This window comes from Lepus europaeus, chromosome 2 (assembly GCF_033115175.1).
Source record: "Lepus europaeus isolate LE1 chromosome 2, mLepTim1.pri, whole genome shotgun sequence".
NCBI lineage: Eukaryota > Metazoa > Chordata > Mammalia > Lagomorpha > Leporidae > Lepus > Lepus europaeus.
Genome location: NC_084828.1, coordinates 64,189,629 through 64,214,876, shown reverse-complemented (window position 1 = coordinate 64,214,876; position 25,248 = coordinate 64,189,629). Strand labels below are relative to the sequence as shown.

The window sequence follows — 25,248 nt, the reverse complement described above, 5'->3', positions numbered from 1 at the left end:
CCATGCGGGTGCAGGGCCCAAGCACTTGGGCCATCCTCCACTGCTTTCCCGGGCCATATCAGAGAGCTGGCCTGGAAGAGCGGCAACTGGGATAGAATCCGGCGCCCCAACCGGGACTAGAACTCAGTGTGCTGGCGCCACAAGGCGGAGGATTAGCCTGTTAAGCCACAGCGCTGGCCTATAGGTACTCTTTGAATGAATAATGAACTATGAAGAAACACGCCTTTGTCAGATTAGCAAAGAGATGTATAATGTGAATAAAAGTAGCACAGTGGAGAAGCCAAGAGCTGGGAGAAATGGTTAGGCATGTCTTATGCTAGGAAAAAATATCGTAAGGGATTGGAGAAAGTCATACATATGAGACCTATAAAGTCATCTATGACTTCTGAAATTGAAAGTCAGGTCAAGGATTGGCATGTAAAATATACTGTAAGAATTCATAGTGGGAAGCCATGATAGTCTCCAAATACAACCTCTACTTTTTGTCCTCAGGGCATTCAAAGCACCAGAAAGACATCTCATTCTCAGGACCTTTGCCTAAATCACTGACCTTATGTTCCTAGCATTACCTGTCAGCCTCATGGTGTGAATGTGGCCCCACTTCTGCTCTGACTTGCATTAACATCTTCTTGTAAATTTTACAGATGCTTCCCTTCCCATATTAACTTTTCTGAATTCATCCCAGTTCTGCCCCATTTCTATCGCCTTAATAATCCACATTCTATAGCAGCTATATACTGTTATTAAGGATGGTTGTCTTTTTCATTTTCTTATATTTGATTTTGGACAACTTCAGAACTAAATTATTGCCTTTTAAGTTGTAGAAGTCTGGATGCCACTCAAACTAGCACTTATAATGCTTTAATATAGCTTCTTGACAGTCAATTTCTATATGTAAAAAATCCAAAATTAGGTATATTTCATATAGCCAACTAATGTAGTAAAGGAAGGAACTTGATCCTTTCAACAGGGACATAAAGAGGCAGGCAAGGAGAAATTCAGAATGTCCTAAATAAAAAAATAAAAAGTAAAAAAAACCTAAGAAAACAGAGGGCCATCCAACCTTGAAGCAATAGTTTATTGGAAAAGAGAAAGCAAATTTGATTGTCTCTCTTCTCTTTTCTATAATTTTTGATAAAATTAATTTATTTAAAGATTTATTCATTTTATTGAAAGGCAGAGTTACATAGAGACAGAGGCAGAGAGAGTGCACTTGCATTCACTGGTTCATTCACCAGATGGTCGCAATGCCCAAAGCTGTGCAGATTCGAACCCAGAAGCCAAGAGCTTCTTCTGGGTCTCCCACATGGGTGCAGGGGCCCAAGCACTTGAGCCATCTTCTACCACTTTCCCAGGTCATAGCAGAGAGCTGGATCCAAAGTGAAGCAGCCGGAATGCGAATCGGCACCCATATGGAATGCTGCCACTGCAGGTGGTGGCCTTACCCGTTATGCCACAGCACCAGCCCCTTGATAAAACTAATTTAAAAACAATTTCATTGAAATAAGATGTATGCACAATAAATAGTATACCTCTTTAAGTGTACATTTCAATAGGTTTTAAAAAATATATTTACTGAATTGTGTATAGTAGGGAGAGGTAGAGCAAGTTAGCAGCTGAGTATTATGCTCTAGCAATCAGTTCTTCACTAAAACAATAATTTGAAGAGCAATTCACACATCAAGCCCTTTATAAGAGCAAAGAAAGCCAGGTGAGAGACTATGGTGTCTGGTATTACTATAGTAATTAGAAAAGACACATTGAAAAGACAGGAAAGAGAGACGTCTGTGTCACTTCTCCCTGTGCTGCAAGCTGTTCAGCTTAGGGAGAGATCTCATGCCCTCTGTTCAAGGGGAGGGAGAGAAAAATTAAGCTCAGACCTTAAGCTTGAAACCAATTATCAGATATGTGTCTGTCTCTGGAATGGGCTTGTTTTGTCCTATATTACCACCAGCCTGCATAGGCCTGGCACACACCATGAGACTGAAGGGCCCTGTGGCTGCTGGACTTAATTGCCACATAACTTAGGTTCAGCCTGGGTGGCCTTGGACAGATAGCAAGGAACAAGACTCCAGCCACTGGGGAATAAAGCACAAAACTACACATGGAACTATGTCTGTAACTCACTGCCAGGCTGATAGAACCCAATACTGTTCCTAGGTCAGTTCATATTAATAGTCTATGTATCTGTCCTGGTGCCCAGTGCAGACTTGTGGTAGCAGGAGGTTGGACTTACATCCTAACAAACACTACCTGTGGCTGGTAACAGTGGCCTTGGACCATGAGTATCTCAGCAACAGGCAGCCTATAGCAGTGTTGACCTTGATCCTCCTCCTGGAGTACGCTGGCCTCAGTGCTGGTAGACACTAGATGTAATCTGACTTTGTGGCATTGTTGATTACAGACTATGTACCCCATTATTCCCCAACTCCAGGTGTTGCAACACAGTGACAGTAATTGTCCACTTGAGAGAAGAAAAGGAAAGTCATTGCATAAGAATCTGGGGCTGGTCTCTCCACAGTAAGGAATAGAGCTAGATAGAATCCTATGGTGAAGATCTACAAGAATAGAACACTGAAAGATAGAAAATCTTGATCTAGCAAAAATATTAATTTTCCTTCATCTTTAGGAAAAGAAAAGGATTTGGCAGGGGGAAATGGGATTCTTCCATAAATGTTGATTTAATCTCTTCTGGACCCATCCCATAAAGAGACATCATTTTTTTTCACTCTGAATATTCTTCCCAATGCATGGGAAAATAAATAGGCATGGGAAAAATAGGGGCATATGTCGAAGACTTCTCTCCTCCTTGCAGATTCTGAGTGTCAAAGAGGATACAATCCAGCAGATGAATCCTCCCAAGTTTGAAATGATTGAAGACGTGGCAATGCTGACTCACCTCAATGAAGCCTCTGTGCTACATACCCTGAAGAGGCGCTATGACCATTGGATGATCTATGTGCGTACTCCATTGTCTGCTTTACTGCTGAAACATCATGCTGACACTCATTTGGGTGATGTTCCAACCTCTCCCTGGTGGTATTTACATTGAATTCAAGTGTACTCATGTGGCAATGTCCAATGGGGAGAGACCTTAGTATTTCCCCGTGTTTATTTTGCCAACATTCCTTTTTCTTTTCACACATTGTCATGATAAACTATAAGTGTGATACTTAGAGTCTTGACAGATTAGTGTCCTGTTGTTTACTTATTGGTTTTTAATTTTCTTAACTTCTTAAAATAGCCTTACCTATAAAGTGGGACAATACTGCCAGGTCTTTTCAATGATAATTTAGGGCATTAATTAAAAGAATGTAAGTAAAGCACATAGTTCAGTGCCTGCCTATTAGTGCTTAATACATTAGGTGATTACATCATTACAGTAATGGCCGATTGTGCACACTATTTGGCTGTTTAAAATCTGTGCAGTGGAAGCAGCACTAGTTATATGGAAGTCATAACATGAAATCTGTCTGCACTTTCGTTGTCTGGCCTACCTTATCACTGTAATTCTTTCCCTGGGAAAATTATCATAAATTGGTTGCTTTAAAATGACAGGAAGTTATTCTCTTATAGCGCTGGAGGCCAGAAGTCCAAAATAAAATCAAATTTACTGGGTCTCACTATTCCTGGAGGCTCTAAAAGACAGTCTTTCCTTGTCTATTTCAGTTTGTGGCGGCTGTTGGCAGTTGTTTTGACTACCTCACTCCAATCTCTGCCTCCACCTCACCATCTCTGTGTGTCTTTTATGAGGTCACCAGTCATTGGATTTAAGGTCCACCAGAGGGCATCTTGAGACCCTTAATTGTATCCATAATATCCTTTTTCCAAATAAGAGCCTACTCATGAATTCGGGGGATTAGGACACATTTATATCTTTTTAGAGGTCACAATTAAACCACTTCAGTGACTAACTGACCCACTTGAGCAATTTATTCTCCTTTGGGCCCTAAAAGTCAGGTTCCCGATATTACTGGTGCACATGTTCCCCTCTGGCCTCAAGTGCCTCTCTGCCAGCCTGCTGTTAGCTTCCACTCTGGCTCCAGGAGCTACATGTGACAGATATTTTAGTAGCTAGTGCACCTCCCAGGGAGAGGAAATCCCAGGTCCTGTTTTACTCTAACCTTGTTCTCTGTTTTCATATTGGAAAAGCCTTGCTGACAAGAATATGAATGTTCCTCTTTTTGAGTTCTTTTATAAGTACATATTCAATCAAATGTTTTTGACAGGGGAAGAGCTGACAAACCTGGAAAATTACTAATCCATTTTCTGAAATCTTTTCTGATCTCCCCTCAGACATATTCAGGTCTCTTCTGTGTGACCATAAACCCTTACAAGTGCCTCCCACTGTATCAGAAAGAAGTCATGGCTGCCTACAAAGGAAAGAGGCGATCAGAAGCTCCCCCTCACATCTTCGCTGTTGCTGATAATGCCTTTCGGGATATGCTTCGCAGTAAGTAGCTGCCCTACAAAATGGAAAAAAGCAGCCCATCTGTTTTTCTCCATGTGTCTGAGAGGCACTTAAGCATTATGAATGCGGCCTTTACAGTTACCTAATCACCTGAAGCCTCTAGATAAAATGTGGGCAAAATAGCACCTACTTCCCATGGCTTTCAGGATTATGAGCTTGCATGCCAAATAGAGATCACACACTTAAAGTGATCAGAATAGTGACTGGCCCAGAGTAGGTTTCATTACATTGAACAACTGTTACAGTATATGACACAAAGAACCTTTGGTTGGCTATCATTTGTATTTAGAGCAAGGATATCTCTATGACTGGAAAACATAGGAGCAAGAAAAAAGCTATTTTATGCTGCATCATTAAATGATATTTTTTATTGACTTTAAATGGAGCAAATTCTTCCCCTAGTGTCTGAATTCAAACTTCAGCTGAGGAAGTTGTGAATAAATTCATGCCAACACATAAGCCTCTAGCATAAGAATATTCTGACATTTTCTTTTATTTTGTAGAGGGAGAGAATCAGTCTATACTCTTCACGTAAGTGTTTGCCTTGTTTTTCTTTTTGGCTTACAGCAAGTTTTAATGGAAACACACACCTACATTTCATTGGGAATAAAACTTACCTTCACTAGCCTTGAATTGTTTGATTTTTAGACATAAAATATATTCTAGGCAAGAGTAAGATCCTCAGAAAATTGTCATAATTCTTTATTCCAAATTTGGTGTCAGCTAGTCTGCTTCCATCATTTTAAAAGATACTTTAGAAACACTAGTATACAAGCTGGGCTTAATTACTTTTTCGACTGGGAAAGCTCCACTGTTGTGAATGATCATCTTCAGAGACCTCTGGAGTGGCTAATTAAGCAGAGAGGCTGAAAGTCTAATAAATCTGAACTTGGAATGGGTAACATACTACTGTAAGCAGCCAGATTGAGGAAGGCCACGGTACATTGAGTAGCAGGAACTACAAGAGGGTAAGACTTGGACTAATAAGTAAAGATATTGAGAAGGAAGGAAGGTGGAAGGAAATAACTTCAGTGGTAGCTAATTATTAATTTTGGTAAAAAGAGCTCTGCCAGGCCAAGGAAATATTAGCATGGTGGCTGAGACCCAGAGGCTCTGGACATCCTATATAACGTAGATGTCACTTCATGTGTTGCTTTCAACATTGGCTCCCACTATGCAAAGAGGGATCATAAGGCATCAGAATATTAGAGCTACATATTCATCTTTAGCCCTTTGTCACAAGGATAGACTGTTTTCTGGAGTTTCATAAGAATAAAAATAGGCCTTGATTCTATTGTGTGAAGAGGCTATCAGCTCACTACTGTGTTCTTCTCACATTCCCAGTGTTATATGGTTATCAAAGGAAAAGAGGAAGCTTAAAGTCCAACTGCCTGATAAAATGATTAGTAGTGGGGCCGGCGCCATGGCTCACTTGGTTAATCCTCCTCCTGTGGTGCCAGCATCCCATATGGGTGCCGGGTTCTAGTCCCAATTGCTCCTCTTCCAGTCCAGCTCTCTGCTGTGGCCTGAGAGGGCAGTGTAGGATGTCCCAAGTGCTTGGGCCCCTGCACCTGTATGGGAGACCAAGAAGAAGCACCTGGCTCCTGGCTTTGGCTCGGTGTAGTGCCGGCCGTGGTGGCCATTTGGGAAGTGAACCAACGAAAGGAAGACCTTTCTCTCTGTCTTTCTCTCTCTCACTGTCTATAGCTCTGCCTGTCAAATAAAAGAATGATTAGTAGTTCCTTTTCTGGGAAAACAGCTGGGCTTGACCACGTGTTAGTCTTGATACGCGAAAGTCTCTTGAACTGTTGGTAATGAGGAGACCAATCTATAGCGGAGGTCTGTGCTTTTTGTTAATAGGACCATGAAGAACAGGTTTATTTCCTTTCTTTTTTTTTAAAAAAAAAAAAGATTTCCTTTATTTATTTGAAAGAGTACAGAAAGAGAGAGAGAGGGAGAGACAGAGAGAGAGAATCTTCCATCTGCTGGTTTACTTTCCAAAGGGCTACAATGTCAAGGGCTGGGCCAGACTGAAACAAGAAGCCAGGAGCTAGGAGCTTCTTCCAAGTCTCCTACAGGGGTGCAGGGGCTTGAGGACTTGGGCCATCCTCTGCTTCTTTCCCAGGTGCATTATCAGGGAACTGGATTGGTAGTGGAGCAGCCAGGACTTGAGCAAGCGCCAGTATGGGATGGTAACGCTGTAGGCAGCAGCTTAACCCACTATACCACAGTGTTGGCCCCAAACTGGTTTCTTGATTTTATAAGTTATTGATCTTTCTCAACTCCATATTTTTGTTTTTCACCCTAAGCTATCCTTTCCCTTCTCCTAATTAAAAATTGACATATTCACAAGTTCCATCCTACATTTCACTTTTCTCTAAAATCTTACTTCTTGCTTTAGCCTCTATGATAAGAATTACTTAATGTTTATGACATTGACAATCTGAACCACTTAAGTATATCACTGAATTTCTAATCACAGAGGAGAATCTGGTTCTGGGAAGACTGTGAACACCAAGCATATTATCCAGTATTTTGCTACCATAGCAGCAATGGGTGAGTCCAGGAAGACACCGGTAAGTGCTCATCTTTCTTGCAGTAAGGTAGCTCTCTGTCCTCTGGATCATGAAGATTCTGCTCTGATAACTCATTGGGAGGAGGAGACAAGAATCACAGATCAATTAGTAAATTATAGAAAGATCTCTTTTCCCCCATTTTCCCTTGCCCCTTGAGAGGTTCAAATTTTCTGACCTTGCCTTCATTGGTTGAATCCTCCAAGAGTTGTGCATCAGGATCCAAAGCATCTTACCTAAAGGTTAAGGTCACCAGTGCTTTAAATGGACATTTAATTTTTTTTAAGACTTTATTTATTTATTTGAGAGGTAGAGTTACAGACAGTGAGAGGGAGAGACAGAGAGAAAGGTCTTCTTTCAGTTGGTTCACTCCCCAAATGGCTGCTACGGCCAGAGCTGCGCCGATCCGAAGCCAGGAGCCAGAGCTTCATCCTAGTCTCCTACTTGGTTACAGGGGCCCAAGGATTTGGGCCATATTCTAGTGCTTTCCCAGGCACGTTAGCAGGGAGCTAGATCTGAAGTAGAGCAGCCGGCACTTCAACCAGCACCCATATGAGATGCTTGTGCAGCAGGTAGTGGCTTTACCCACTATGCCACAGCGTGTGCTGCTAAAGCATTTTATATGACTACAAAAATCAAAGAAACTTCCCATTAATTTTGACACTTATAACAAAAAAAAAAATGAGATGTCACACATCTGCACTCCTCACCCTCTTTTCTTCTTAACTGGTCACATGATCTCCCATACCTGGGATGAGTGATATGTGTGTCATTATATTAGAATACCTTGATTCTTCAGTATATTTGAAATTGCAGGTATTTTCATTTCAATTATATACCTTTTTTTCATTAAATTATTTTATTTTTTAAAATGTTTGACTAACAAGCAATACTTGTTACAGGTTATTTATATATGTTTATGGAGTACACAGCAATATTTCAACACACATACATAGTGTAAACCAATCAAAGTAGACAGATTTTTCATTACCCTATCACTTTGTGTGTTTGTAACCTACCAGCTCTTCTCTTCCTTGCTTTATACAATCCGTAATCGTGAACTATAATCTATAGTGCTATGGAACACAAGAACTTGGTACTTCCATTTGATCATATTATCCAACCTCTCTCTATACCCATTCTTCCACACTTCTTAACGTGTAGTAAGGACTATTCTAAGCTCAGGCTACCTATTTTGCTTTAGCTTCCATATATAAGAAAGAAAATGTGATATTTGTCTTACTATATCTGGTTGTCTTTTTTCCATGATGATCTCCATTTTCTGCAAATGCCATGAGTTCATATTTTTTTTAATTATATATTTAAAAGGCAGAGCTACAGAGAGGCTGAGGTGGTGGTGGGGGTTGTCCATCTGCTGGTTCACTCTCCAGATGGCCACATTGCTGGAGCTGAGTCTATCCAAAGCCAGAAGCCAGGAGCTTGGGCCAGGTGCAGGAACCCAAAGACTTGGGCCATCTTCTATCGCTTTCCCAGGCCATAGCAGAGAGCTGGATCAGAAGTGGAGCAGCCAGAACTCAAAGTGGCACCCATATGGGATGTCAGCACTGCAGGTGGCGGCTTACCTGCTATGCCACAGCACCGGCCCGATTTCATTCTTTTTATGGTTCAAGAATATTCCATTATGTATACATACCATATTTTATTACTCCATTCATCCATTGATGGGCATTTAGGTATATTTCTTATCTTGGTTGTGGTGAATGTTGATGCAATGAACAGCGGAGTTCAGTTATCTCACATATGTTGATTCCATTTTCTGCAAATGTATACCCAGTAGTGGGATGACTGGATCAAATGGTAGATCTATTTTTAGTTTTTTGAAGACTTCAATACTGGTTTTCATGATAGCTGTACTAATTTGCATTCTCACTAACAGGTATGTGTTCCCTTTTCTTCATAGCTATCAGCATTTGTTATTTTTTATCTTTTTGATAATAGCCATTCTAACTAGGGTGTGATGACACCTCATTTTGGTTTGATTTGCATTTCCCTGATGGCTAGGAAATTGAATGAATTTTTGTCATTGTTGGCCATTTTTATTTCTTTTGAGAATTGTCTTTTCAAATGCTTTGCCCATTTTTCCATTGGATTGCTTATTTTGTTGTTGAGGTTTTGAGATATTTCTGCATTCTAGGTATGAATCCTTTTTTAGGCAGTTTACAAATACAATGCCTTATTCTCTTCATTGTATCTTCACTTTTGATTGTTTCCTTTGCTGTGCACACGTTTCTTAGCTTGTTTCTTTTTCTTCTGTTTCCTGTGCTTTTGGGATCTTATTTAAAAAAACAAACAAACAATTTTCTGTGTCAGTACCTTGACGAGTTTCACCTCTGTTTTCTTCTAGTATTTTCATAGTTTAAGGTCTTACATTTAAATATTTAACCAATTTTGAGTAGATTTTTAATAGGGTGAGACATATACTAAAGTTTAAATCTTCTGCATGCAGACATTCAGTTTTCCCAGTACCATTTATCACACAGATCATCCTTTCTCCAGTGTATCTTTTTTGTGATTTTCTCAAAGATCAGCTGGATATAGATGTATTGATGCATTTCTTGGATCTCTATTCTATTCCATTTGTCTTTGTGTTTGTTTTTACACCAAGTTCCATAGCTTTGAATTATGTCTTGAAATCTGATATTGTGATGTCTTCAGCTTTGTTCTTTTTTCATGATCAATTTTTCTATTAGGGGTCTTTTGTACTACCCTATGCATTTTAGGATTTTTTTCTATCTCCATTTAGAATGTCTTCAGTATTTTAAGGAGGACTGCTTTGAATCTGTAAATTCCTTTGGAAATTATGGACATTTTAATAATAACATTAATTTTTCCAACCTATGAACTTCAAAGGTATTTCCATTTTTTGCATTTCTTCAATTTATGTCATCAGTGTTTTGCAATTTCAGTGTAGAAACTAACTTATTCCAAAGCATTTTAATATTGTTTGTAGCCAGTATGAATGGGGTTACTCATAATTTCTTTTTCAGTGAGTTCTTCATTTGTGTGTGAAAATTCTAATATTTGTGTGTTAATTTTATACCTGCAACTTTACTATTTCATTTATTAGTTCTAATAGTCTCATGGTGAAGTTTTAGGTTTGTGTCTATATAAAATCATGTCATATGTAACCACACATAATTTGGCTTACATTTCTTTGATATGTATGCTTTTCATTTACTTCTCTTGCCTATTAGCTCTGGCTTCCAGTACTATTGAATAACAGTGGTAAGAGTGCTTATCTTTGTGTGGTTTCATATCCTGTAGGAAATGCTTTCAGCTTTCTCTCATTCCATATGATATTGGCTGTGCATATGTTACATATAGCCTTTATTATGTTGAGTTTCTTTCTTCTATACTTTCTGTTCAATGTTTTTATAACCATAAATGGATAACTTCATTGAGTTTTTTCTGCATTTAATGAGAGGATCATGTAATTTCTTTTCCTTGATTCTGTTGATGTGGTATATTACATTTATTGATTTGCATTTGTTACACCATATCTGCACCTTGTGAAATATCCCACTTGATCATGGTGAATGATCTTTGTAATGTGCTGTTGGATTTGATTTTCTAGGATTTGGTGAGAATTTTTTGTATCTATGTTCACCATGGATCTTGGAAAATAGTTTTCTCTTTTTCTTTTTGTGTCTTTCTCTGATTTTGGAATCAAGATATGCTCACCTCAAATAATGATTTTATGAGTTCCTTCCTTTTCATTTCTTTGGGATAGTTTGAGAATAATTGTTATTAATTCTTCCTTAGATGGTTGTTCAACTGTTTCTCCAAATTGGGAGTTTTCAGCTATTATTTAATTAGATATATTCTGTATTGCTTTCTTTACCCTTAAGGATCTCTGGAATTTTAATATTCATTCATTTAATAGTGAACAAAACATTCCAGAGGCTGTCTTCATTCATATCTATCATTACATTTTTTGTTTGTCTGCTATTATTTCAAAAGACCTGTCTTAAGTTCAGATGTTCTTTCTTTTCTTTCATTTAGTCAGTTGTTGAAACTAGCAAAAGTGTTGCCGGCACCACGGCTCACTAGGCTAATCCTCCGCCTGCAGTGCCGGCACTCCAGGTTCTAGTCCTGGTTGGGGCACCGGATTCTGTCCCGGTTGCTCCTCTTCCAGTCCAGCTCTCTGCTGTGGCCTGGGAAGGCAGTGGAGGATGGCCCAAGTGCTTGGGCCTCCCTCCTGCTGCATGGGAGACTAGGAGGAAGCACCTGGTTCCTGGCTTTGGAGCGTGCTGGCTGTGGCGGCCATTTGGGGGGTGAACCAATGGAAGGAAGACCTTTCTCTCTGTCTCTCTCACTGTTTAACTCTGCCTGTCAAAAAGAAAAAAGTGTCTTTATCTGATTTATTCAGTTCTTCGTTTCTAAGATTTCTGTTTGGTTCTTTATCAAGATCTGTCTCTGCTGAATTTCTCATTCATATCATGCATTTTTTTGTTGGATTCACTCATCTATCTGTGTTCTCTTTTTATTTCTTTGAGCATCCTTATAATTATTCTTTTGAATTCATTTTGAGACATTTCATCAATCTCCTTTTTCTTGGAATCCATTATTTACTTGACATTTTTTGGGGGGACACAATGTTCCCTTTTTTTCCTACTTCTTATGTCCCTATATTTATATTGGACCATCTGACAGATTATTTGTTTCTAATATTTTTAATGAGTGACTTTCCTGGTAAAAAGCTTTTTTCCTGAAGATGCATGTTCAGGTGTTGGTTTGGTAGCTACATTGGCTTTATTTTTAGTTGGATGCTGTTGTACATTCTCCCTGAATCTTCTTCCACAACAACTGATGGCAGTAGCATTGGAGGCATAGGGTGTTTTTTCACATTCTGTAGGGTTACATGGATTTTTGTAGAGACTCAGGGGGTCCCTGGATTGCTGGTTTTCAGTTCACTTTAACTGGGTTTGTAGGGGCACTGGGCTGTAGTCCTAGAGTGTTGCTTGGCTATTCACATTGGCAGGAGCATGGCCAGGATTTTTATAGAGCTAACCCAAAGTCTGACAGGCACATGTGAGACCCTACTATGCTAGCCTAAAGTTTCTACGTAATGTTTTGGCACCCACCTACATTTACTTCCTCCAAGAAGGCAACCTCTTTGTGTATTGCTGCCTGAGGTTGGGAGAGGAATGGAGTAATGAGTCCTGTGGCCACCTATGTCACAATGATAGATCCCATCTAGAGCCCACAGCCTTTCCTGAGCAGTGTAGGGTAAGATCAAGGCACAGTGTGCTATGGGCTACCTGCAGCTGAGGTTGACTTATGGCCTGAGACCACCACAACCAACCACAAGTGATGCCAGCTGGGATAAAATTCCGATTGATAGGCCAGTGCCATGGCTTAATAGGCTAATCCTCTGCCTGTGGCGTCGGCACCCTGGGTTCTAGTCCTGGTCAGGGCGCCGGATTCTGTCCCGGTTGCCCCTCTTCCAGTCCAGCTCTCTGCTGTGGCCCAGGAGTGCAGTGGAGGATGGCCCAAGTGCTTGGGCACTGCACCTGCATGGGAGACCAGGAGAAGCACTTGGCTCCTGGCTTCAGATCAGCGCGGTATGCCGGCAGCAGCGCGCCGGCCTCAACGGCCATTGGAGGATGAACCAACGGTAAAGGAAGACCTTTCTCTCTGTCTCTCTCTCTCTCACTGTCTACTCTGCCTGTCAATAAAAAAAAAAGAGGAGGGATCTCTCTCTCTCTTAAAAAAAAAAAAAAATTCCAATTGATAGGAGCCATATGTCTCCACTTCAGAAAAACAGGTCCAGAATCTAGAGTGACAATAGGCACCCGCCAGGGGACAGGGACTGTTAGTACTTACCCAATGATTGTTTTACCGGATCAAACATGAAGTTTTGAGCTCATGTTGCTGCCCTATTCCCAGGTAGTTGAAGTCTTTCTCCTTGTTGTCTGCCCATTGTTGGGAGGTGGGGAATTGCAGCAAAGGCATTCCATTGGCCACCTAGGCTGTCACTAAGCTGGATTGTACCTGAATATTACAATAGGGCGCTGTGCTCTGTTACAGATGCACACTATATCCATGAGGAGCTAGGGGCCATGCAGACTGAAAGAGCTGTCTATTCACTTAATGCTAGAGCATGTATAGAGCATGTCTAGAGAGTTGCCTGTGGGTACTTCCCTGCTTATAGTTGCTTCTGGTCTCTTTTTGATACTGGGTCTCACCACAATGAGACTGGGCACTGAATTTCAAGCCAAAGCTCTGTGCTTACTTTTCTGCCCTCTGTTGTAATTGAAAACTTCTTCCCCATTTTCTGCCCAAGTTGGGAGAGAGACAGTTGAAACAATCCTGTGACCACTCAAGCTAATGCAACACTAAGTTGCATCTAAGTCTCAAATTATAAGCCTCCTAGTCTCCATGATGCCAGTACTTATACAGGTTGAAATGAGTCTGCTCTACTAGGGTTCAGGTCTCTGCTTGATACTAGGACAAATACAGAAGCTGTGTCTGTGAGTTCTGGCCTGGGTATAGGGCTGTTAAGATTTATCTGATGTTAACTCTCCTCACAGCAGGCTCAGCTCTGAGCTTCAAAGAAAGATGTGGCTCTCTTCCCCCTCCCTAGCAGCTAGAGTTTTACTCCTTGCTATCTGCTAGAGGTTGGAGGGAAGGCGGTAGGGGTTGGAGGAAAGGTGGTAGAGGTAGTCTGTTGGCTGCCCCAGCTGACACTAAGCTGGACTACACCTGAGTCTCGTGGTCACTATGCCCTGCATTTGGAGGCTGGGTGATGATACTAGGGCAGATTTAGAAGCTACATATCTGAGCACTGGCCGGGGGATGGAGGCCTTCCAGCTTGATCTAATGCTGTATCTCACTGCAGAAGACCTGGATCTCAGCTTCAAAGCAAAATCTTAAATGTGCCTTCCCACCTTACTGCCCAGTGACTGGAGTTTTGATTTGTTGTATGCTAGAGATGGGGGGTGGGGTACTGGAGGTGGTTCCTTGGTTGCCTAAGAAGGATCCAGACTGAGTCTGCAAGTACTGGCCTGAGGATAGAGGCTATGGGGCCCCATCAGGCTCCGTGTTTCATCATAAGAAACCTGGAACTGAGTTTCAGGCTAAGGTCTGAACTCACTGCCCTTTCCATCCCCCAAGTAGGAGGCATCTCTCTCTCCATGGTGTGTAACTGGGACATAGAGGAGATGATGCAGCAACTCTCTTCTTCATGTCTTCTTTACTTTATCTTTTCTTAACATTACATAAAACCGGCACTGTGGTCCTTACTTGGCTTCCTTTCCTTGTAAAGATGACTTGGTGCATGAATTGCTGTTCAAATTGGTATCTCTATGGTGAAATGAAAACTTGAGCATAATTTTCAGCCTGCAGCATCTTGCTCTGCCTTCTAAACTAGACCCTTGAGTCTGTATGGAAAGCAAGAAAACCATGTTGCAATGTGGGGGCTGGGTAGTCATTCAAAATTACTGTATGTGGAGATCTCTGTTGATTCATCAGCTTGAACACTCAAGATAGAAATTCAAGACCAAGACTATTATAAGTCACTGCTTATTGTGAGCTTCTAGATTGCTTAGGAACAGTAGAACAGAAAAATATTATTTGATAATGCCAAGACTCTAGAGCATTATCCTAGGATGAATTTCCAGGTGTGAGGATAAGATGTGGGAGAGGAAGATTAACAATAGGGAAATATATGGAATAAAATTTGTTTGGAGATGGGCTATGGTATTTTAGGAGGAGGGGGTCATTTTGTAAATAATCATTTCCTCTTTCCTTTGAGGCCAATGCCAACCAAAAGAGAATCAGTTAAATGAGCTGCCATGAATGTTCATAGGAATATTATATATTAGTCTCATTAATTTTATTTTTACTATTTTTTACTATTTTTACTAATTTTCACTAATATTATATATTAGTCTCACAGCCATCTGTTTCTCTTAATTCCCATTTCTAAAATAATATTGTATAACCAAAATTGAAGCAGCTTTTCACTACTAGTTATCAAAGCAAGAATGAGGTTTGACCAGGGTGGGCTTGGAGGACTTTCCATGTCACAGGATTTTTGCTAAAAATCTCATCAGTTATATATCTTCTGTGTGTATTACAGGGGACTTTAGAAGATCATATCATGCAAGCAAATAAGATCTTGGAAGCATTTGGAAATGCCAAAACTCTGAGAAATGACAACTCTTCTCGCTTTGTGAGTAATATGATTTAGCGTAGTATCATAGTCTTTAATGTTTAAAATTTTTAAAATTTGAATTTTAGTTAGCTTTTAACAGAATCAGTGTGATTTATAGATACAGTTTTAAGAAAATATTGATATTCCCTTCCTCCATCCCCCTCTCTCCATTCCACCCTCAATTCTTCTCCCTTTTTTTTTTGTTTTTGAGATAACATATTTTAAATTTACAATACAGTAAAAAGACTTAATACTTCACCAAATAAGAAGTTTAACAAGTAAAAAGCAGAAAGACTCAGTTTAATGGGAATATAGACAATGGCTATAAACAATAATTGAGTGGAAAAATGGCCATTTCAGTCATATATAGTAAATTTTAAAGTAATCAGAGATCATTAAATCCACAGGAGTATAGCATTCTTAACCATTGGTTTGATAAAGGTAAAAAACAAAGTTTAACTAAACTATATTTGCATAATACTGATACATGCAAACATTTCTTTTTGTTTTTTTGTTTTTGATTTTCTTTTTCTGAGAAAAATTAGCTCCCATAATATGGAGAGCATGGCAGTATTATCTTTCTGTGTCCAGCTTAGTTCACTCAACATGATGTCCTCCAGGTATATCTATTTTAATGCAAATGGTAGAATTTCATTCTTTTTTATAGCTCAATAATATTCTACTGTGCATATATACCACATTTTGTTTATCCATTCATCAACACCTTGGTTTATTCTAAACTTTGGTATTGTGAACAATGCTGCTGTAAATGTGGTAGTGCAGGTATATCTTTGATTCACTGTGTTCAAGTCTTTTAGGAGTAGGGTTGCTCAATCTTATGGCAAGTCTATTTCTAGTTTTCTAAGAAATCTCCACACTGTTTTCTATGGTGGCTGAACTAATTTACATTCTCACCAACAGTGTATAAGTGTTCTCCTTTCTAATAAAACTGGAATTCAACAACTCAGTAATCTCTAGATGATCTGGAAACACATGGATACTGAACAACATGCTTCTAAATGAACAGTGTGTAATAGAAGAAATCAAGAGAAATTTCTAGAAAGAAATGAAGTTGACAGTACATCATATCAAAAGTTATGGAATACAGCAAACACAGAGTTAAGAGGGAAGTTTACAGCAATCGGTACCTATGTGAAGAAATTGGAAATGTACCAAATAAATGAGCTGTCAATGCACCTCAAAAATGCCAAACAAACCTAAAATTAATAGAAGAAAAGAAATTATTAAAATTAGAGAAGAAATAAACAACATTGAAAACATAATAATCCAAAAAAATTGTGAAATTAAGAACTGTTTTTTAGAAAAAATGAACCAAAAGCCGGCGCCGCAGCTCACTAGGCTAATCCTCCGCCTTGCGGCGCTGGCACACCGGGTTCTAGTCCCGGTCAGGGCACCGATCCTGTCCCGGTTGCCCCTCTTCCAGGCCAGCTCTCTGCTGTGGCCAGGGAGTGCAGTGGAGGATGGCCCAAGTGCTTGGGCCCTGCACCCCATGGGAGACCAGGAGAAGCACCTGGCTCCTGCCATCGGATCAGCGCGGTGCGCCGGCCGCAGCGCGCCTACCGCAGCGGCCATTGGAGGGTGAACCAACGGCAAAAGTAAGACCTTTCTCTCTGTCTCTCTCTCACTGTCCACTCTGCCTGTCAAAAAAAAAAAAAAAAAGAAAGAAAAAATGAACCAAATTGACAGACCAATGGCACAACTAACCAAAAAAGGGAGAAGAGCCAAATCAATAAAATAGGGGATGAAAAAGGAAATGTAACAATAGATACCACAGAAATAAAAAGAATCATCAGAAATTACTACAAAGAGCTGTATGCCAACAAAACTGGAAAGCTAGAAGAAATGGACAGATTCCTAGACACATGCAATCTGTCAAAATTAAGTTATGAAGACATAGAAAACCTAGACAGACCAATAACCAAGATGGAAATTAAATCAATAACAAAGACCTTCCCAACAAAGAAAAGCCCAGGAATGGATGGCTTCTTTGCTGAATCCTATCAGACATTTAAAGAAGAACTAACTCCAATTCTTCTCAAGGTATTCAAAACAATTGAAAAAGAAGAAAATCTCCCAAACTCCTTCCATGAAATCTGCATTACCTTAATTCCTAAGCCAGAAAAAAAATGCAACAGAGAAAGAGAACTATAGAGCAATATCCTGATGAACATAGATGCAAAATTCCTCAAGAAAATATTTGCTAATCAAATCCAGCAACATGTCAGAAAGATCATTCACCCAGACCAAGTGGGGTTTATCCCTGGTATGCAGGTATGGTTCAGCATTCTCAAATCAATCAATGTATTACTTTGCATTAGTAAACTGAAGAACAAAAACCATGTGGTTACCTCAACAGATGCAGAGAAAGCATTTGATAAAATACAACATCCTTTCATGATGAAAACCTTAAGCAAATTGGGTATAGAAGGAACATTGCTCAGCACAATCAAAGCAATTTATGACAAGCCCATAGCCAGCATCTTATTGAACAGGGAAACCTGGAAACATTCCCACTAGGATCTGGAACCAGACAAGAATTCCCACTCTCACCATTGCTATTTAATATAATACCAAAAGTTTTAGCCAAAGCCATTAAGCAAGAGAAAGATATCAAGGGATGCAAATTGGAAAGGAGGAAATCAAATTATCCCTATTTGCAGATGACATGATCCTTTGTATAGGGGATCCAAAAAACTCCACTGAGAGACTATTGGAATTCATAAAAGAGTTTGGTAAAGTAGCAGGATATAAAATCAACACAGAAAAATCAATAGCCTTTGTATACACAGACAATGTCATGGCTAAGGAAAGACTTTTAAGATCAATCCCATTCACAGTAGCCCCAAAAAGAATCAAATACCTTGGAATAAATTTAACCAAGGATTTCAAAGATCTCTACGATGAAAATTAAAAAAAAAAAATCAAAGAAAGAAGTAGAAAAAGACATTAAAAATGGAAAAATCTTCCATATTCATGAATCAGAAGATCAATATCATCAAAATGTTCATACTACCAAAACAATTTACAGATCCAGTGCAATCCCCATCAAAATATCAGTGACATTCTTTGCAGATCTAGAAAAAATGATGCTACAATTTATATGGAACCACAGGAGACCCTGAATAGCTATAGCAATTTTACACAACAAAAACAAAGCTGGAAGCATCACAATACCTGATTTCAAGACATACTACTGGGTGGTTATAATCAAAATAGCCTGGTACTGGCACAAAAACAGACTTGTAGACCAATGGAATAGAATAGAAAATCCAGAAGTCAATCCATACATCTACAACCAATTTATCTTTGACAAAGGATCTAAAATCAATCACTGGAGTGAGGAAATATGGTGCTGAGGAAACTAGATTTTACATACAGAAGTATGAAACAAGACCCCTACCTTACACCATACACAAAAATCTACTCAAAATGGATCAAAGACCTAAATCTACATCCTGATACTATCAAATCATTAGAGAATATTTGGGAAACCCAGAAGACATTGGCATAAGGAAAGACTTCTTGCAAAAGACCCGATAAGCACAGGCAATCAAAACCAAAATTGATGAATGGGGTTATATCAAGCTGAGAAGCTTCTGCTATGCAAAAGAAACAATAAGCAAAGTGAAAAGGCAACCCACAAAATGAGAAAAAAGATCTGCAAACTACAGAACTGATAAAGGGTTAACATCCAGAATCTATAGAGTGATCAAGAATTTTAACAAACACAAAACAAAAATTCAGTTAAGAAATGAACAAGGGACTTGAACAGGCATTTTTCAAGAGAGGAAATCTAAATGGCCAACAGACACTTGAGAAAATGCTCAGGATCATTAGCCATCAGGGAAATGCAAATGCAAATGAAAACCACAATGAAGTTTTTCACCTCACTCCAGTTAGAATGGCCCACATACAGAGGTCAACAAATGAAAAATGCTGGTGATAATGTGAGGAAAAAGGTACCTTGATACACTGTTGGTAGGAAAATAAACTGGTGCAACCACTGTGGAAGAAAGTACGGTGATATTTCAGAAACCTGAATATAGACCTACCAGCCATCCTCTCCTGAGAATTTAGCCAAACCAAAATAAATCAGCATATGAAAGAGTTATCTGTACCCCCATATTCATTGCAGCACAATTCACAATAGCCAAGATATAGAATCATCCCACATGTGCATCAACTGATGACTAAATAGATTATGGTATATATACACTATAAAGTACTACTCAGCTGTAAAAAAATGAAATCCTGCATTTTGCAATAAGATGGTCACAACTGGAAACCATTATGCTTAGTAAAATAAGCAGTCCAAAAAATACAGATATCATGTTTTCTCTGATCAGAGGTAATGAATAGAGTACATGAAATATAGTGTATTGAAGTGAAATAGACATTTTGAGAATCAATGATGATTTATAGCTCTTGTCTTTTTCATTGAAGAAGAGTATTTTGTTTTGCTTTGTTTTATTTTCTATTCATATTTGTTGAACTCTTTTATTTAGGGTAGCATTAACTATATGAGTGTCAAGTGTACTAAAAAAATCATTATAAAAATTAAGAATGGAAATACAAGAGGGAGGGGGAGGAAATGTTAGAATATGGCTGGGAGGGATATTGGGGGGAAGTGCCTCTCTGTTCCTATAATGCAATAAAGGAAATATATGAAATTTGAATATCTTAAATAAAATATAAATTTTTAAAAAAGTGTTCTCCTTTCTCCAGATCCTCTCCAGCATTTGTTACTCTTTGCTTTTTGGATTTTAGCCATTCTAACAGGAGTGAGGTGATATCTCATTGTGGCTTAGGTTTGCATTTATCTGATGGCTAGTGCTATTGAGCATTTTTTTTTCATGTATTTGTTGACCAAATATATTTTTTCTTTTAGAATTGTTTATTGAATTCCTTCGCTCATTTCTCAACTGGATTGGTAGTTTTTTTCTTGTTGAAGTTTTTTTGAAACATTTATTTTGTTTATTTGAAAGCCTGAATTAGAGGGAAAGAGAGAAGGAGAGGTAAATAGAGAGAGGTCCTCCATCCACCTGCTCCCCAAATGGTAGCAATGGCTAGGGCTTGACTAGGCCAAAGCCAGCAGCCAGGAGCTTCTTCTGGGTCTTCCGGGTGTCGGTTTGCAGGAACCCAAGAACTTGGGTCATCCTCTGCTGCTTTTCCAGGCATGTTAGTAGGGAGCTGGGTCAGAAATGGAGCAGCCAGGACTCAAACTGGCATCCATATGGGATGTTGGAGCTGGGGTGGCAATTTAACACGCCACGGAACATGACCTTTTTTTTAAGTTGGTGATTAATCTTTTGTCAGATAGGTGGTTTGTAAAATTTTTTTTCATTTTTTTTTTTTTTTTTGGACAGACAGAGTTAGACAATGAGAGAGAGAGACAGAGAGAAAGGTCTTCCTTATGTTGGTTCACCCCCCAAATGGCCGCTATGGCCAGCGCGCTGCGCCGATCTGAAGCCAGGAGCCAGGTGCTTCTCCTGGTCTCCCATGTGGGTGTAGGGCCCAAGCACTTGGGCCATCCTCCACTGCCTTCCTGGGCTACAGTAGAGAGCTTGACTGGAAGAGGAGCAACCAGGACAGAACAGGCACCCCAACCAGGACTAGAACCCGGAGTGCCGGCACCGCAGGCAGAGGATTAGCCTAGTGTGCCATGGCGCTGGCCAATTTGTTTTTCATTCTATTGTTCTTCACTCTATTGATTGTTTCCTTTGCTCTGCAAAGCTTCTGAGTTTAATGTAGTCCCATGTTTTTAGTTTTGCTTTTGTTGCCTGCACTTTGAGGGTCTTAACCAAGAAGTCATCCCCTACACAAGTAACTTGAAGTGTTTTCTCTACATTTTCTTCCAGTAACTTCATAATCTCAGGATTTAAATTTAGGAGTTTAACTCATCTTGGGTTGACTTTCACATATGGCAAGAGGTATAGATCTAATTTCATTCTTCTACATTATATATATATGTAGATTCTTTATATATATACATATATACATACATAAACATATATATACATACATAAACATATATATATATATATATATATATATATATATATATACTGTAGAAATTTTGCCAGCACCATTTTTGAAGAGATTATCCTTATTCCACAGTATAGTCTAAGCACTTTATGTGAATTAATTTCTGGGCTCCCTTTTCTGTTCCATTGATCTAAGTATAGGTTATGTCAGTTTCAAGCGTTTTAATTACTATAGCCTTTTAGTATACTTTGAGGTCAGGTATTGTGATGCCTCTAGCTTGATTTTTCTTGTTCAGGATGGCTTTGGCTACTCTGGTTCTTTTGTGATTCTTTATGAATGTTAGGATTGCCTTTTCTAATTCTATGAAGAGTATCATTGGTATTTTTGATAGGGATTTCATTGAATCTGTAATTGCTTTAGGTTCTATAGACATTTTTATGGTATTGATTCTTCCAATCCATGAGGAAGGAATATCTTTCTAGTTTTTGTGTCCTTAATGACTTCATTCATCAACGTTTGATAGTTTTCATTGTAGAGATATTTTATTTCTTTGGTTAAATTTATTCCCAAATATTTGATTTTTTTGTGGCTATTGTGACTGATATTTCTTTCTTGACTTTTATTGAGTTCATTATTAGCATACAAAAAATCTATTTTTATGTATTTATTTTGCAATCTGCAACTTTATTGAAATGGATTATCAGTTCTCACAGCTTTTTTGTGGGTTGTTTTAGTTTTTTTTTTTCACATACAACATGATGTCATCTGCAAACGTAGATAATTTGACTTTCTCTTTTCCAATTTAGATGCTCTTTATTTCTTTCTCCTCCCCAATTGCTAAAACTTCTAGTATTATATTGAATAACAATGGCAAAAGCAGACAATATTGCCTTGTCACAGATCTAAGTATTATATTCAACATTATATTGGCTGTTGGTTTGTGATATGCAGCCTTTATAATTTTAATGACCATTCCTTGTATACCTAATTTCTGGATGATTTTTATCATGGAGTGGCATTGAATATATCAAATGCTTTCTCTGCATGTTTTGAAATGACCTTATGGCTTTTGTCCTTCATTCTGTTGTTGCAATTTATGACATTTATTGATTTGCAAATGTTGAAGCACCCTTCCATTTCTGGGATAAATCCAACTTGATTATGATGTATAATCTTTTTGATGTGATTTTGGATTCAGTTACTCAATTTGCTGGTACTTTGTTGAGACTCTTTGCATCTATGTTCATTAAAGATATAGGCCTATAGTTTTCATGTCATATATTTGGTTTTATATCAAAGTAACACTAGCATCATAAAAATAATTAGGCAGAGTTCAATCCTGCTCAATAGTTTGCAACAATTTAAAGAGTATTGGAGTTACTTCCTCTTAGACTATTTTGTATAATTCAGTAGGAAAGGCATCAGGTCCTGGACTTTCCCTTAATGAAAGACTTTTGATTACTGCTTCAATTTCATTGCTTGTTATGGATCTGTTTAGGTTGCCTGTATCTTCTTGATTTAATCTTGGTAGGATATATGAAGCCAAGACTTTATCCATTTCTTTGAGGTTTTCGAGTTTATTAGCATACAGTTCTTCATAGTAACTTCTCATGATCCTTTGTATTCCAATACTGTCAATTGTTATTTCTCATTTTTCATCTCTAATTTTATTTATTTGAATTTTTTTGTCTTTTTTCTTTGTTAGTATGGCCAAAGGTTTATCTATTTTGTTTATCTTCTTAAAAGGCACCGTGGCTTAGCAGGCTAATCCTCCGCCTTGTGGCGCCGGCACACCAGGTTCTAGTCCCGGTTGGGGTGCCGGAGTCTATCCCGGTTGCCCCTCTTCCAGGCCAGCTCTCTGCTATGGCCCGGGAAGGCAGTGGAGGATGGCCCAAGTCCTTGGGCCCTGCACCCGCATGGGAGACCAGGAGAAGCACCTGGCTCCTGGCTTCAGATCAGCGTGATGCGCCAGCCGCAGTGGCCATTGGAGAGTGAACCAACAGCAAAAAAAAAAGGAAGACCTTTCTGTCTGTCTGTCTCTCTCTCTCACTATCCACTCTGCCTGTTCAAAAAACAAACAAACAAACAAAAAAAACAGCTTTTTTCTTATTGATCTTTGTATTTTTTTCATTTCAATGTTATTTATTTCTTCTCTGTTCTTTATTATTTCTTGCCTCCTGTTGGTTTTGGGTTTGATTTGCTCTTATGTTTCAAGATCTTATGTCTTCAAGATCAATAGATCTTTAATTTGAGACATTTCTTTCCTTTTTTTTTTTAATGTGAGCACTTAATGCTATACATTTCCCTCCTAATACTGTTTTTGCAGTATCCCACAGGTTTTTATATGTTGTGTTCTCATTTATTTTAAAAAAGTTTTGATTTTGTTTTTAATTCCCTCAATGACCTATGGATCATTCAAGAGAATGTTGGTTAATTTCCAAGTATTTATGAATGTTCCATTGTTCTTCTTAATGATTTATAGTTTTATCCCTTTATGGTCTGCAAAGTTATGGTATTATTTAAATATTTTTAAATTTGCTGAGACTTGATTTTTCTTAACTTTTGGGAAAGTAGTTTCTTTGGTAGTTTGTATATTTTTATAATGAAGACACTGTAATGGTTGGAAAGTTTGTAAGGTGACTGTGTTCTGTGCCCATCCAGGGAAAATTAATCAGAATGCATTTTGGTGCCAACGGTATGCTTTCTTCTGCAGACATCGATATCTGTAAGTACTTATTATACTGACTATTTTCTTTTAAATTTTGTAACAACTTCTAAGTGTGAATTTTTAACCATTTCTCATTGTGCAGATTTGCTTGAAAAATCTCGAGTGATTTTCCAGCAGGCTGGAGAGAGGAACTATCATATATTCTATCAAATTCTGTCTGGAAAAAAAGAGCTTCATGGTAAGTGTAGGATTCTGGAGGTGAGAATCATTGCAGAATGAAAGAGAGAAGACAGACTTCTAGGACTGAAACACTTATTTCAGTAATTCTGTTAGCCTCTTTAAACCTCAGGGTATTCATCTGAGCACTTTTTTGTTTGTAGAGAGCAAGTGCCAAAAGTTTTCTTCAAGTTCATAGTGAAAGGAAGAAGAATGTTTGAAAATAGGTGGGCTGCCCAACAAAATTAAATGAGTGGGCATGGTGTGTGTGTTGGTGGAAAGATATTAGAATCGCATGTGTAGCATAGACAAAAGGTTGCAGGAGGGAGATGTTGGCATGGTTTGTAGTGGCCCATGGAAGTTTCACAGAGAAGTGGGGACTTGGGGGCACATGAAGAAGATTTAACCAGATGGAGTGAAGAATGAAGGGAAGTTTCAGAAGGAGAAGCAATGTATACATGTCAAGAAAAGGAAATGCAAGATCAGGGAGCAAATAAACCCAGGTGATGGGAAGAAACCACTTACCTGGAGGAATAGTGGAGATTTTATTCTGGTGGTTATTCAGGGGGTTGAGAGGATGTCCATTTGCATCTGTGCATTGTGAATGTGAATGTGGAGTGGAGTAATAAGAGGTCATGATTTATTGGTGACAGTGTGTGGGATAGTTAAGCTGCTGTGATGATCAGGAGCTAGAAATCTTAGAAGCAATGGTAATAGTCCCAGTAGGAAATGACAGAGAGTTGTTGAAGATAACAGATATGGCATGGGGGATCTGGGGGACAGAGTCAAAGAAAAACAAGATAGGTGTTGACAGTGAGTGGCATTTTAAAGGTATTACAGTTGAGATATGGCATTGAGGATAACAATGCTCCCACTGGAGTGAATGTAGGATGAGGTTACAGATACAGACTAGCACACTGATAGCAAAACCCCTCCCAGTTCATTATGCTTAGTAGAATAAATCAGACAGTGTTTTGCCTACTTGTCGTACAACTCCAAAATATCTTCAACGGGGTGGATAAAGATCTGCAAACTGGAGAATTATCAGCCATGGGTGTAATACGGGATATATAAATAGCAGAAGTTCTTCTCTTCATTTTCCTTCCACTTAAACCTGGAGCAACAAAAATAACAC

The 25,248-nt window shown here is 38.8% G+C and overlaps 1 protein-coding gene across 1 annotated transcript in view; it reads left to right on the top strand.

Moving 5' to 3' along the window:
* Nucleotides 1–25,248, top strand: part of MYH15 (myosin heavy chain 15) — a 196,161-nt gene that overhangs the window by 5,238 nt on the left and 165,675 nt on the right. The window contains exons 3-9 of the mRNA XM_062207694.1: nucleotides 2,816–2,959; nucleotides 4,297–4,453; nucleotides 4,975–5,002; nucleotides 6,954–7,047; nucleotides 15,149–15,241; nucleotides 23,891–23,954; nucleotides 24,040–24,135. Of these exons, the coding sequence (XP_062063678.1) occupies nucleotides 2,816–2,959; nucleotides 4,297–4,453; nucleotides 4,975–5,002; nucleotides 6,954–7,047; nucleotides 15,149–15,241; nucleotides 23,891–23,954; nucleotides 24,040–24,135 (676 nt within the window). The remainder of the gene's footprint in view (nucleotides 1–2,815; nucleotides 2,960–4,296; nucleotides 4,454–4,974; nucleotides 5,003–6,953; nucleotides 7,048–15,148; nucleotides 15,242–23,890; nucleotides 23,955–24,039; nucleotides 24,136–25,248) is intronic.